The following is a 14,887-nucleotide window of genomic DNA, read 5'->3' on the forward strand; positions in this document are numbered from 1 at the left end:
CGCCCTTCCTCGTGGGCGTGTCGACTGGGCGCTGTGTTTTTACGTAAGTTCCGGAGCGCCTGCCTCCATCGGAGCTCGCTTTAGCGAGGTGGTTTCTCCTCGTGTGGGCTGTTGGAGCACACCGCATTTCAGTTGTTTGATCCTCCCATCCTCCTGGCCCGACACCATGGGAGTGACTTGGTAGGACTTCAGAGGACTTTGTGGGGCGGGGTTTGGGGACTTGAAGGCCCCTGGAGCCTCGAATATACCCGGGAGGAGGATCCCGACCAGGGTCCTCAGTCCCCCGGAAGATGAGCAAAATGTCCTCGGATTGTGTAAGTGAGGGGGCCACCGCGAGGGCTGCAGAATCTGCAGGCCCCTTTCCTCGGAGATTCGCCCCTTCTTCCTGGAAGGCGGCAGGAAAAAGGGTTTAAGAACCCGTTAATGATCGTGTACCGCCTTCCTTTTTTCTTGGTACAATTTCTTGACCGTGAAGCTTGGGGTAGAACTTTAGGGTTGAAAGTAGTATGTCGGGACTCGGACCAGTCTGCAGGCAGGGCTTGGATGGGTAGGGGATAGGCAACAAGGAGATAGTATCTTTTTTAGGTTTTTGCCTGCCCCTCCTTACAGCCACTAAATGCAGTTAGATCAGCATGTGTCTGGTTCTAGTTTGGGCCTTTGTAAGATCTTGAGTCTGGAGGGAAAAAAGGAGCTGTTGGGAATTAGGAGATAGGAATTACAGGCACATCACCTCTTCAGGGTCTGTTTCCCATTCTGTTTAATTACCTGGTTGGTTTAGTTTCTATGGACTTATTTCTAACACGTTATAAGTCAGTGTGGCAGGGAAAGGTATGGGCTTAATTCTCTTCGAGTCATTTAGTTCCAAAATGCTAGATTTCAGAGCTTTAAAAAAAATGTATCTTGAGCATCTCTCCCAGAGAGGGCTTAGAGGCCAGGTTATCTGAAGGCAGTGGCTCTAGGCTTCTCATGTAAGAGCCTGTGGGAACTCCTGGTAGCCCAGGTCTTGCAGATTTGTCAGTGACTGCACATTTGCTTCCTGAAGTTGGCATCATGAGCCTCCTTCAAAGTCCTGTAGTGTAAGAAGGGTGCGAAGAATGGGAATGAAAAGTTTGCTAGGGTCTTTCATGGCAGTCCAGTGGTTAACACTCCATGCTTCCACTGCAGGAGGCACCTTCTACTTCAGGGGGCATGGGTTCAATCCCTGATTGGGGAATTAGATCCCGTATGCCTTGTGGCGCAACCAAAAAAAAAAGCGTGCTGCAAAGAGGCGTGAAACCCTGGAAGTACCTGTTCTCTCAGGGCAGAAGGCAAGCAGGGAAAGGGCTCTGTTGGGATGCTTCTCAACTTTTTCAGGCTTCTAGGACTTCTGACCCCAGTAGCATCACCTTAGGGATTCTCTTATATTTCAAAATAAGGCACATCATCATCATTACTTGTTAGTACTTTTTGTGATGGAGATTAGAGACAGTTTTAGTAACAGTAGAACTCTATAGCTTCATTTAGCTGATTTTGGTTGATCATAAAGTAATGCAGTGTCCCCCAACATTCAGCCACATATGATTCTACTTAAGATTTTTAAATAGCCATGTAGCACTTGAAATATTATTTATTAATGTCTTCTTTTAATTCTCTTTCTTTTCCTTAAAAGTATTTATAGCTGTATTTCTAGGGAAGCATTCTGGTAGAGTTAAGAGCATGGACGTGGAGCCAGCTTGCCTGGCTTTGACTCTCGGCCACACCACACCAAGCTGTGTGACCTTGTGCGAGTTATTCAACCCCTCTGTACTTTTCTTTCCTCACTGGTAACAAAGAGATAATTGTATATCTTATGGGGCTAATGTGAGGATTCAAAGAGTTAGTTCATCGAAAGGTCTTTGGGCACTACCTGTCACATAGCTGGTCCTTGGTGATTGTTACCTGCCACTCTGTAAAGGGGGAGCCAGTTTCCCTCACCATAGAAGGAAATCTTGGAAATGACTTTTTGTTTCGTTGTGTTGGTTAAATTTGTGTACATGCTGTTTCCTTTCACGTCTGAGGATTAGAAACTTGAGGCTTGCTTTCTCTTTGGTCCCAGGAGCCTTAAAACTTTCTGCCTTGATGGAAATGTTCTGTATTAGCACTGCTCTCAGCCACTTGTGGCTGTCAAGCCTTGAAATGTGGGTTTTGCAGCTGAGGAGTTGAGGTTTTAATTTTTAATTCGTTTAAATGTAAAGAGTCGCATGTGGCTTGTGGCTACTGTGCCGGACAGCTTGCATGCAAAGTCTTAAAGAAAGTAATAATAATTGGAATAATAATTCCAAGTTGAGGCTTTCTTCTTGATGTAGTCAAAACTGAAAGAAACGCAGAAGAAATCCCTTTCTCATTGTATGACTCTGTGTTACTGAATGCCCAGTCTGTGTGCCACCTAAAATCTTCTCTTGAACGTTGGCATACTTGCCACACTCCGTCAACGGTGGTGCTCTAAACAGGAAGTTCAAAGCACTGGTATGTGTCCTGAGACCTGCTCTGGTTCTTAGTGGAGTTCTCAAGACTATGGGCCTCTGTTTCCTTCTTTTTAAACTGAGAAGGTTCAGTTTGATGGTGTCTGTGCACATACTGGCCCTGATGAGCTACGATTCTGCAGGCAAGTGAATGACTCAATGATGATTTTGGTCCTTTTCCTTCCAGTGTGTCTCAGATGCCCGTGGCCGAGGGCAAGAGCGTCCAGCAGACTGTGGAGCTCCTCACCCGGAAATTGGAGATGCTTGGAGCAGAGAAGCAAGGAACATTTTGTGTGGACTGTGAGACCTATCACACAGCTGCCTCTACCCTGGGCAGCCAAGGTCAGTGAGAGATGGGCCTGTGGGATGGCTGGAACCTGGTTTGGAGTTAATAGACATTCATGTTCATTGGAATCTTTCTGCTCGTCTGCTAAGGGTGGTGTTCTTGGATATGTGGTATATGTGTTTCTGAATTCATTAATTTTTTCCTTCATCTCTTAGTCTGGGCCTGTGTTGTAGTCTTTTTGCATTTTTAAAGCACTTTTCATTTCTCAAAGTGTTGGTCACTAATTTTCTCAGAATCATCTGGGTTGCTTGTTAGAGGTGCAGGTTCCTGGCCCAGCTTACAGACTCACTGGTAATCAGTCATAATCTACATTATAGTAAATTTCACAGGTGATCTTTATGCACTCCAAAGTTTGAAAAAGTCCCCTTTTAAGCTCAGAAGCCTTTGTATATGATTCTGTTGGAGCTTTAGAGTTTGGGGAACTTTCTGTAGAAAAGCTTCCTGTTTCCCACACCTAGCCAGTGGCCTTGGCTATCACCTTAGCATAACCTTGATTGATGAATTAACTTTTGTTTAAATGTATTTCAAATTGAGATGCATTGTGGCTGATGGTGGTAGGGAGGTAAAGAGGATCTCTGAATAGGAGTTAGGGAACCTAGGTTCTTTTAGTCTTGTCTCTTCAGTAACTTGACTTTGGATGGTTCCACAGCACAGTGAATAAGCCTAAATCATGGAACCGGATAATGGAGTCCTGCCTGCCACAACTAACTGCATCCTTAGGTAATTCTGCACTGTGTGACTGTTCCTGTGCCGGTCACTTGCCTATTTCCCCAGGGATTTATTCCCTGCCCTGCTCCTGTGAACTACATTTGCCTGGCCCCCATTTAGTTCCCTTTGGCCAGTGAAAGGCACTGGCAAAAATTGGAGAGAGGAGGAAAGAGAGAGACAGCCTCTCTCCCTGTCCCTCTGCCTTGGGCTGTGTCTCTTCCTTGGTTCTACCTCCTGTTAGGCAACCCTTGTTCCTGGCTCTCAGAACAGCACATCTGCCCTTTTTCCTTCCAGCCCTAGGGATGGTAGCGGCTCCCTGTGTTACTAATCTTTGGGTGACCTCACCATTCCATTTGATTTTTCAGTTCTACCAACCCCTGTACTTCGTTCCGTGTATTAAACCCCCTCTAAAGAAACTTACCTGTGTGGGCTCCGTTTTTGCACCCTTCCCAGTACACTTATCTGCAAAATGAAGATAATTCCAGTATTTATCTCCTAGTTAAATAAGTTCATACACACAAAGCTCTTCGAACCAAGGTTGTCATGGAATAAATAGTTAATAAATGGTAGCTTAAGAGCTGTACTGAATTTCATGATCAGTGCAATTGCAATGTTAACATTTGTTTTGCCTGCAAAAGGCAGAATATAAGAATCAAAAGAGAGAACAGTTATGAAAGCATTTGGAAAACAGAACGCTAGTATACAGATGTGGAGAAGGCAGTGGCACCCCACTCCAGTACTCTTGCCTGGAGAATCCCGTGGACAGAGGAGCCTGGTGGGCTGCAGTCCATAGCGTAGCTAAGAGTCGGACACGACTGAAGTGACTTAGCAGCAGCAGTATACAGATACAAGATGACATGCTACTTGTGTGACACTCCCTGGCTTGGTCTCTGTTTTCCTGATCAGACCTTTGCTTTCAAGGAGCTACAGTCTAGTTGGAGAAACAGCAGGTTCTTGGTGGGCTGTGGGGTAGGATGGAAGGAGGTCAGGACGCCTAGATTAGAGTTCCAGTTCTGTCGCTTACCGGCTCTGTGCCTTTGAATCAGAAGTTCTCACACTGTCTAGCTTTAGCATCAGCTAGAGGGAAGGCTTGTTATCACACAGATGGGTGGGTTCCCTTCTCCCCACCCCCGCAGAGTTTCTGACCCAGTGGCTGTGGGGTAGGGTGGAGAATATACATTTGTAACAGATTCCCAGGTAGTGATGTGGGTGCTGGCTGGTCAGGGACCAAAGCTTTTCAGAATTTTTTCAAGAGAATAAAAACACTTCCAGACTCCCTAATATGAATTAAGTATCACAGTGAGTCTGCATGAGAACAGAATGACAGATCGGCTTTGGATGTCTTTATTGGAGGATTAAAATGTTTGGAACTGGACTTCCCAGGTGAAAGGTGTGAGTATGCAGCGGGCAGTTGGGAGGGTGTGGGGCGAGGTTGGTGCGGAGCTGATGGTATTCAGGCAGTGGCAGCGCAGTGGAGGCCTGCAGAGGCCACACCACCCGCACTCGTCTCTGCACTCATTCCTATTGCTGCGCTCTCATCCCTGCCTGAATCCACCCACTTTGTATCCTATTTTTTCCATGAAGGTTCTTCCAACTGACTCTTGCCACTTTGACCACTTCCTTCCCTGAGGTCTTTCCTTCCCTTCAAAGACTTCTGGTCTGTCATCAGGCAAACACTTTGGTTTCATGGTCTTCTAAAAAGTTTTCCACCTATCTTCAATGAAAGTGAAAGTCGCTTAGTCATGTCCGACTCTTTGCAACCCCATGGACTATACAGTTCATGGAATTCTCCAGGCTGGAATACTGGAGTGGGGAGTTGTTACTTTCTCCAGGTGATCTTCCCAGCCCAGAGATTGAACCCAGGTCTCCTGCATTGCAGGCAGATTCTTCACCAGCTGAGCCACAAGGGAAGTCCAAGAATACTGGAGTGGGTAGCCTATCCCTTCTCATCCCAATCCAGGAATCGAACAGGGGTCTCCTGCATTTCAGGCGGATTCTTTACCAACTGAGCTATCAGGGAAGGACAATGACAGTCTTCAGTGAGACTGTCAGCTTCTTGAGGCCAGGGGCTAAGTCCTCTACTTACATGCCTCTTCAGCCCTAGCACAGTGTTGGGGCTAGTTTAAGGACTTGGAAAACTCACTTCTCAGGGACTGGAGCCGGTAAGCTGAGATTTAAAACTGGATCTTCTGATCTAGATTCCAGGTTCTTTCTACTATGGTTGTACTGCACTGCTTGCTTCCTAAGTCAGCTAGATGTCTTAAAATTCTCCCAAGCCACCCCCTGCCCCCGCCCCCCATTGCCTTCAGGATGAAGACTAAACTTGGGCACAGAAGGCAAGGCTCAGGCCTCCTGTCCAGCCTTGTGTTCAGATTCTCCCCCGTGCTGCTTCCGTGGGGCCACTTCCTCTGTTTCAAAGAGGGTGGAGGCCAAGGAAGGGAGTGACGGGCAAAAAAGAGAGCAGCTGCTTCATGTGTGCTCAAATGCTGTTACTTTTGTTTTCCTTGTTATGTAATATATGACTATACAGAAGACCATATGTAAATCTTGTGTGAGTTATTAATCATCATCTTTAATCATCCATCTGTGAGCCCATCACTCAACCTTAAGAGTTAAACCAGGGACTTCCCTGGTGGTCCAGTGGTTAAGATTCTGTGCTTTTACCTCAGGGGGGGCAGGTTTGGTCCCTGGCCAGGGAAATTCCAGATGCTGTACGGTGTGGCTAAAAGGAAAAAGAGCAAGAGAGAAGAAAATAGAAACTAAAAACTAAAAGGCATAACAACCAGAATGCAAAAATGCAGGGCTGACTACAAATAATGGGGTGCAAAACTTACTCCCAACTATCAGAAATAAATATAAAAGCTGGGGGGAAAATGAAATAAACCATTATCTGGACTGTCAAAAGTTCTACTGTGCCCATCACCTTTTTCTGTAGATTGGGTGGGTTCTGCCACATGCTGCCTGGCTGCTGGTCTTCTCTGGAAAAGGCTGTTGGTGAGGGCCTTGCCTCCACCGCCCTCCAGGACTGCTGGGGCGATGCTGGATTGCCTCCTGGCCCCATTCAGCACTTTGGCCTCTACTCTGGGATGTGCTGAGGAAGGTCTTGTCGCTGAGCAGGATCTCCGTCCCTTGCAGGTCAGGCCGGGAAGCTGATGTATGTGATGCACAATTCTGAGTACCCTTTGAGCTGCTTCGCCCTCTTTGAGAATGGCCCTTGCCTTGTTGCCGACACCAACTTTGACGTGCTCATGGTGAAACTCAAGGGCTTTTTCCAGAGCGCCAAGGCCAGCAAGATCGAGACCCGGGGCACCCGTTACCAGTACTGTGACTTCCTAGTGAAGGTGGGCACGGTCACAATGGGGCCTAGTGCCCGAGGCATCTCTGTGGAGGTAAGACCTCGGTGAACTAGAGCAGATGTGGTGAAGGGCCTGGCTCTGCAGGTTCCCGCAGGCAGATGTGTCTGCCTCCCTGATTCCTGTCTGCAGAGCAGCTACACTTCCTTGCCCTGCTATTTTTACCCTTTCTTCAATCACTGAGGGACGCTCTGGCCCAGGATGGGAATGGGGAGCTGGCTTCGCAGCAGGTAGAAAGCTTAGGAAGGCTGGCTTAGGAAGGAGAAGAGGAGGGATGGTCAAGGAGGGGCAAGTGAACTGTTACACGGAGGGACCAATCAAAGTTTTGAAGCAAAGATGTGCCCTTCCCTTTGACATGCTGTCCACTTTCTTCCATGGTATGTGTGACGATTTCATCTATGACATATGTTGAAAATGACAAAGATGGAGTCTGACAGTAGCTGGCTTTGGGACCAGTGAGAGTCTGCACAATCTAACACAGTCCCAGCACTGTGTGAGATTAAATAAAAAAGAATAAGTAAACTGCAGGGCCTTCCTTTTGAACGTTTATGACTTAATAAGAGAGCCAGGCCTAAACATGCAAGCTGTTTTTGAAGTTAGTCTGTAAGAAATGCTATAAAGGAAGCACAGATGGCTCTGGGAGTTCGGGGCAGAGAGCACTGCTGACTCTGGGGACTGTGATACCTCCTGCAAGATTAGCATTTAAGGAGGGAATTGAAATGTGGAGACCTGGGGATAGGTAAGTCCTCAAAAGCAGGACAGGTGGAGAAAAGGGCGTTAGTGGTCATGACTACTGTGACACTCCAGAGACCTCTAGAGCTAAGATGTCCTGACTCTTTTCATTCATAACACACAGAGAATTTGCCCAGACCCACGGGGAACTCACTGTTTGTTTATCCTCCACGTTTTCAACTTTGCAACACAAACACACCTGGCAGTTTCTTTACTTATTTCTCCTTGTACTTGCCAGTAATTTGCCCTGCCATCTCTCCAGTGAAAAACTGGGAGAGGAGAATGAGCAACCCTAAGATCTGTATCCTTCAGCCCCTGTCACATGAGTTGGGTAATCATTTCTTAGGGTCTGAGCCCAGGTTATATCTACCTTGGGAATAACGGTTGGTCTTGAAGTGACTTACGGGCCTATATGTCTTTTTGCCCTCTTGTCAATTCCCCCAACTCATACACACTCGCAGACTCTTTCTCCTGCTCTTTGTTTTCTCTCCTAGAATTTTCCCAAGCTGTCCATGAATCTACACGCATCATAGCTGGGACTATAAAATTCAGAAATAATTTGAAGGGACCAAGCTGTGCCTCTGGGTCTTGTGCGTAGGGCTGTGAGTTGATAATCCCAAGATGAGAATGTTTGAGCTTAAAGCGTACAGTGCTGAGGGTTTCAAATTCCTGGTGTTTGAGCTGGATATTTCCTGCGGGGCGACTCTGGGTTGGAAGGTTCGTGTCCTGGTCTCCGGGTTGGGGAAGATGGATGCAGAGGGCAAATGACCTGTCCTTGCTCTCACTCACCCTCCATCTCCCTTCTCTTGGTCCCCAGGTGGAGTATGGCCCCTGTGTGGTAGCTAGCGACTGCTGGAGCTTGTTGTTGGAGTTCCTGCAGAGCTTTCTAGGCAGCCACACCCCAGGGGCACCCGCAGTGTTTGGGAACAGACATGACGCTGTCTACAGCCCAGCAGACACCATGGTCCAGTACATGGAACTCTTCAACAAGATCCGCAAGCAGCAGCAGGTGCCGGTGGCGGGGATTCGTTAGCAACTGGCAGCTGCTGGGCTGAGCTGAGTCACTGGGGGGGTCGGGGGGGCACTCCACAGAAGGAGCAGGTGCTGCACCCTCAGGCCTCTGGACCCCGGAAATCCTGGGCAGACGGGAGGGTGTCCCTCCCTGTCTAGTTCCCAGCTGTGGCTTTTGTTCTGGGGCGCTGGACTCCCCTCCACTGAGCCTCACACACAGTCCCTCCTGTGCCTCCCCCGCCACAGCTGTTTCAGCCCCTGCCTTGCTGGGCTTGGCCTGTCCTCAGGAAAGTGATTACCCAGAGCAGAGACGTCTGGAGCTCTCCTGCTTTAGGGGAAAAGGTCAGATGGGGGTGTCCTTGCTGAGTGTCGGTGGAAAGGCAGTCTGTGTTACCAGCTCCTGAGGATTTGGTCCAGCCACACAGTGGACAGGCTATGTGTTGCATTGGGGCTTCACTCAGAGGATGTGGCTGGGCCTTTCCTGGGAAAGAAGCAGGAGGCCAAGCTTATTTGATGGCTGTCGTTTTCTGACCTGTTTGCTGAGGTAAATCGTGAGATCAGTTTTCTAGGGTGTTGCCTGAGTCCTTTGAAGTCTCCCCTCTGGCCATCTTTCCATTCTGTAGTGAATGATATTAAAGCACAGGCTGAGTGGCTATAAGGAGAAGCTAAAGTACAGAGGCTGATAGTTTATTTTTCTCTTCTCTAATAGTACAGAGGTAATCACATAGCCCAGGGCAGCCTTAACTCCACAAGGTCGTCAGGAACTTGGTTTCCTTTGAGCTTGTTGTCCAGCCACCCCTGGGGTGTTGTTCTTGGGCAACTCAGAGCATCATCAACTACATGCCTAGTTCCCCTGGGGTAAGAGAGAGAGGACAGTTTTCTTTTCTAAAGGCCATGCCCTGGAGTTGCTCCAGTCACTCTGGCTACACCTGGCTGAGAGGAGCTCAGGGATAGAGAGCCTCTTATTTGGGTGGTCATGTGCCCAGTTAAAATGCCAGGGGTTCTGCGACCAAAAGGTGAAGGAGAAAATGGATGTGGGGGCCCAGTTAGTAGCCTCTGCCCCAGGGAGCTCAATGGACATGCCCAAGACTATTCTTGCTATTTTGCAAAGAGCACCCCTGTAAGTAAGCTATTTGTTTCTGAGTTGGATTGGGATGGGGCTGATATCAGAGCCACTTTAGCTGGATTATTCACATGGGGACGTCACTTCTGCACCCCTTGAGTCAGTCTCCGCATCAAGACCTCTCCAGTGCTCGAGTGCCCAGAGCTCGGGGTTAAACAGTTGACCTGAGCCCCACACTGCGCTTCAGGGTGTCCTGAACTCTTAACTCCTCATCTCATGGGAGCCTCCAAGCTGCTCATTTGACCTCCATCGCCTGCCCCTGCCCTCCTGCTTCAGAGATGCTCAGTCCAGCTAACCCTGAGGTCACAGTCAGAGCTGGTCTTAAGAAGCAAGTTCATGTATGTACTGTGGGTTGTCCTAGGATCTGTCTCATCGAAAACCCAGGAAGAGGAACCGTTTTCAGATCTAAGTGCTCAGATCTAAGGCTCTGTAACAAGAATCAGGTGGTGGTCACATTTCCCTCTTAACTTTGGCTGGCAAGAAGCGCAGTTCAGCTTTCTAACTGGAGAATCTGTCATCCGTGTTTTCTGTTCTCACCTTCCCCTGGCTTCGTTTGTTTCTTCGGGTTTTTTTTTTCTTTTTTCATTTTATACTGGAGATATGTTTTAGATATTAACTTATACATAATAAAATACATGGTTTTATTTTTATGTTTTTGGCCTTCTGATTTATATTGGCCCTTGTCCAGACTTACCCATTTGTATTTTGCTGTAGACTGCTTTAAATCTTCTATGAGATGAGATAGCATTTTGAGCATGATGTGTTCCTGAAAATAAACAGAAATTGAACGTGGTAAATATGACTCTAGATTTATGCATTATAAGGAGGGATTTCTATTACTAACTCCCTAACTATGTCTTTTAGATACAATCTTGGCTCATAAATTTCCAAAAAGTCTTCACTTTTGTTCTTTTCCCTTATTTTGAGCATACATTTGACCAGATTTAAGTCCAGTGAACACCAGATCAATCTGTAAGAGTTGCCACCTCACGTACTCTTGTCCATCTTTGTCCTTTGTGTCAAAGAAAGCTTATTACTAAAAAAAAGGCAAGTAATACAGTACATTTCTTAATTTAACTCCACTAGCAAAGTTGCCAAAACTGAACTGATAACTAGTGGGAAGGGCCCAAATGTCATCCACCTTCTGTATCTACGTCTGAATGGGACTTTCAAGAGTTAGTTTAGTATTGTTGGCATATAATTTTTGAAAGATGAGGTTGAGTGAAAGTTAAGCTTTTGAATAAGGGAAAGAGGGCATGGTTAGCCTCATTTTAAGATTAAAAAGCTTACACTCAGCGAGAAAGTGGGCGTTTGGGTTCAAGCCGGACATTCCTTCTACACCAGACTGCCTTCTTGTCCCTCCCTCCTCTTTCCCCAGATGCCTTGCCCCTGCCACCTCTGTATCTAACCCCAAACGAGCAGAAACCAGAATGTTTCTAGGGTCCTGCTCACATGTCACCTTGGTGGGTACCTTTGCCAGTCACAGAGAAATCCGCTAACCTGTTGGAGCCCTGCAGGGCAGCATTAAGATTTACCTGGTTCTCCTTCACTATAAGATGGGGGGATCATGCTGAGAGGTGAGGCTGGAGTCAGGACCAAACTTCAAACTCAGGACTCATGGCTCCCAGCATGTGTCAGAGTGGCACCTGGACCTCTGTGGGGCCAGGTGATTTTAAGTGGAATGTGGGATACATTTTTATTTTAATACTTATGCCTTATTCTAATATATATTAGAAATATAACTGGCACTTTTGCCTTATATGATGAGGATAAGTAAGTTTTTTAAAAAGAGTCTTCTTAAAGGGAACTAGTAAGTTATACTACAGGTGATACCTACAAGAGGCAGAATCTGGAGGAGGAAGATGGATGCTAGAATTTGGGGAAATGCTGTGTTCTCCTGTGGGTCGTCTGCTGCTTGTATCCCTTGATGGTTCCTGCCCTTTGCTCCTGGGCTGTGTTCGCCCCGGTCTCTCCTGTGCTCTTCTGACTCTCTGTCCCCCCTGTTGCCACGCTGCCTTCTGCTTGCTTGCTTTTCTTTGGCCTTGAAGGACCAAGTCATCCCATGTCCCCGCCCCTGTGTTTGAGTGTCACTGAAGGAATACCCAAGGATTGGTCACTCCTTCCTACTGCCAGGTCTGTCCCAGCCCACTGTATTCAGTGTTCGTTCCTGAGGCTTCAGGATGAGAGAGGTAGTGAGAAATTTTCTCCCCAAATCCTAGAAGGTATGGGGCTGCTATTGCTGCTAAGTCGCATCAGTTGTGTCCAACTCTGTGTGACCCCATAGACGGCAGCCCACCAGGCTCCTCTGTCCCTGGGATTCTCCAGGCAAGAACACTGGAGTGGGGTGCCATTTCCTTCTCCAGTGCATAAAAGTGAAGTCACTCAGTGGTGTCCGACTCTCAGCGACCCCATGGACAGCAGCCTACCAGGCTCCTCCGTCCATGGGATTTTCCAGGCAAGAGTACTGGAGTGGGTCGCCAGTGCCTCCGAAGGTGAGGGGAGTGGTTAGAAATTCCCACCTAAGTGTGTCCTCTAGGTGTCAAAAGTTAAGACTTAAAACTCCCTGCAAGGTGTGTTTCTGCCATTGTGTGGAGCATTCCAAAATCAGTCTCTTGGGTTACAAGGGACCCTTGAGGTCACACAGTTTGACTGTCATTCAGTAGCCATAACTTTACACCATCCCTCCCAGCGATCATGAAGCCTTGACTTGACCTCATCTAGAGAAGTCTCTTCCCTGTTTATTTCACTTTTGTCACTACCTCTGAGACAAAAATCAAAACCTACCCGTTCTTTCCCTCCCAGATTGTGGATACCGTCTGGTGCTTAATGAGGGAACTGATCATTAGTTGGTGCTGGAGTATGAGCGGACTATGGTTCTAACTCTACTGCAGGTTCTCAGCCCCTGAGGGAGCCTCAGGAGGCCTAAGATGCCTCGAAAGTGGACACAGGTTTGTGGAGAAATACAGTTCTCTGGGAATAGGATTTATAGGGTTCATTAAAGTATCTCAAAGATCTGTGATCCAAAAAAAAGAATCTCTGAAGGGAGAGCATCCTGAAAGGAAAGAACAGGAAGGTGAAGATAAAGCAGGTGTGAGATACATCCAGCTGACTTAGCACACGCGAGCGCTTCCCCTGCCTTTCGGACCTTCATCTCGGGTCCATCCCCTCCAAGGTTTTCCCTCCTTCATTTTTTATAGTCCTTTCGGCCTTTCAGTCAGGTTCTGGGAAGCTGCACTGTGTCCTTGTTCTTTTCCCTCCTATAGGTTCCTGCTTCTCCTCTTTTCTCTATGTACACACAACCTCTTAGAAATGAGTAGGAGGAATTATGTCAGGAGCAAATTTATAGCCCACTTTGTGGCCCAGGGGTTACTCTTCCATGTGACTCAGCCCATGGGGTCTGAAGATTACCCTGTTGTAATGGCATCTGGCTTCATGAGCATATTTTCATTTTTCAGGATGGTGTGATTGATGAGGCGAGAAATAGTTGGTCGCCTCTGAAATGAAATTAGTGAGTTGAAAAGATTCTTGGAACTTTGAGGGCAAAGATCCCTAATTCTCTTGGGGTCTCTGTTTTATTTGCCAATATAGCCCTGCTGCGTCAGATGGCACAGACCTGTTTTTCAAAGTTAACATGAATTCTACCGAATTTTCTTTGGAGGCTTTAAAAAATAATTTAGGGTCCACGTATGTATATTCTAGATTGTATAAAGGCAGAATTCAATATTGAACATCTTCTGTCTTGTGGGAAAGGCAAGGCTAGGAATGTGGAGGTGACAGGACAGATGTTCCGAGGCAGCCTCCTAAAGGGAAGAGAACACGGCTTTAGGAGACAGATGGCTGCGTGCTTGCCACAGTACCGTCCCTAACCTGCCAGGTAGCTTCAGTCACGTTGGCCTTTCTGGGTCTCATCTGTGTAGTGGGAGTGACAATGCCCTTTGTGTTTCATAGGCTTGTTGAGAGGCTCAAGGGAGAAGAGGGGTGAGAGTGCCTTGTAGGCAAGTGATGCTGCCTCTGCTCTTGCTTCTTTTTAATGGCACCGAAGGTACTGTGTATGGCTAGGATGTTGAAGACGGGAAGCTACGGGGTCATTACTATTTGGTAGCAGATTAAAATTCTGCTCCAGTGCAAAGGAAATAGTTGTAATGGAGACCAAGCAATGTGGGGAGAGGGTCCAGAGAAAGTGTCTATCATACAGGTGTACTTTTGTAACCAGATCAGTGAGCATAGTTGTAGGGACTGTAATATTCACTCATAGGGTTGAGATGTTTACTTGTTCTCTTACAGCCTAAAGGAAAAGAAGCTGAACTAACAACAACAACAACAAAAAAGGCGGGGGGTATAGAAATATATAGAATTTACTATATCTTCTTTATGCAGTACATCCATCCCTGTTTCTCCTCAGTTCCCAAGTCTTAGTGCCTGCTTCTGAACTGTTTCTGATACGGATGTATGTGGTGGCTTTACTTGCAGCCAGTGGTGGCTAAGTTCAGTGTTCCCAATTGTGTTTTCCATTCCTCACTGATGAACCACCTAAGCTGTTAACTCTGAAGCTATAATAAAACCTTTTTGTTAGCTATCCTACATAAGCTTTTCCTGTTTTACTTATCTAAAATAAAATAGCCTTTTTATTCTTTCTGCTTCCATCTGATGCACAATTCTCAAACTTGTTGGTATCAGGATTCCTTGATGCTCTTAAAAATTAACTGAGTACCCCAAAGAGCCTTAGTGTGGGTTGTATCATTGATAGTTAATTAAAACTTATTTATAATGAAAAAGCATTAATTCATCTAAAGGTAATAATAAACCCATCACATGTTAACATAAATAAAATATTTTAATGAAAAGTAACTTTTTTCCAAAAAAGTTTAGAAGAATGGCATTGTTTTCTATTTTTGCAAATCTCTTGACTATCTGGCATAGTCGAAGACAATGGATCCTAGTGTCTGCTTCTTTAGTCAGTCTGTTGAAATTTGTTATTCAGTTGAAGAATGTGAAGAAATCCAACCTCACACATTCTGGGGCTTCCCAGGTGGCTCAGGGGTAGAGAGTCCACCTGCCACGTGGGAGACACAGGAGCTGCAGGTTCAAACCGTGGGTCAGGAAGATTCCCTGGAGAAGGAAATGACAACCTGCT

General features: G+C 46.7%; 1 protein-coding gene across 4 annotated transcripts; it reads left to right on the top strand.

Annotated features, from left to right (window-relative positions):
- Positions 1-49: 49 nt before the first annotated feature.
- On the top strand, positions 50-14,327 carry MED20 (mediator complex subunit 20). Of its 4 annotated transcripts, none has more exons than XM_052648067.1 (5): positions 50-180; positions 2,668-2,822; positions 6,670-6,923; positions 8,437-8,628; positions 14,038-14,327. In XM_052648067.1, the coding sequence occupies exons 1-5, from the start codon at positions 167-169 to the stop codon at positions 14,167-14,169; spliced, it is 747 nt and encodes a 248-aa protein (XP_052504027.1). In that variant the 5' UTR covers positions 50-166; the 3' UTR covers positions 14,170-14,327. The 4 variants fall into 4 exon arrangements, with proteins under 4 accessions (XP_052504027.1, XP_052504028.1, XP_052504029.1 ...); XM_052648068.1 differs by lacking the exon at positions 14,038-14,327 and adding an exon at positions 8,877-10,331; XM_052648069.1 differs by lacking the exon at positions 14,038-14,327 and having other exon boundaries at positions 8,437-8,994.
- The last annotated feature ends 560 nt before the right edge of the window (positions 14,328-14,887 follow it).

Source organism: Budorcas taxicolor, chromosome 11 (genome assembly GCF_023091745.1).
Source record: "Budorcas taxicolor isolate Tak-1 chromosome 11, Takin1.1, whole genome shotgun sequence".
Taxonomy (NCBI): Eukaryota; Metazoa; Chordata; class Mammalia; order Artiodactyla; family Bovidae; genus Budorcas; species Budorcas taxicolor.

Bases quoted from the DNA above. Each gene is read 5' to 3' on its own strand.
- MED20 (XM_052648067.1), top strand. The intron at 6,924-8,436 runs GTAAGACCTCGG...CTTGGTCCCCAG, and splicing joins CCCGAGGCATCTCTGTGGAG to GTGGAGTATGGCCCCTGTGT. The intron at 8,629-14,037 runs GTGCCGGTGGCG...GTTCTCTTACAG, and splicing joins AGATCCGCAAGCAGCAGCAG to CCTAAAGGAAAAGAAGCTGA.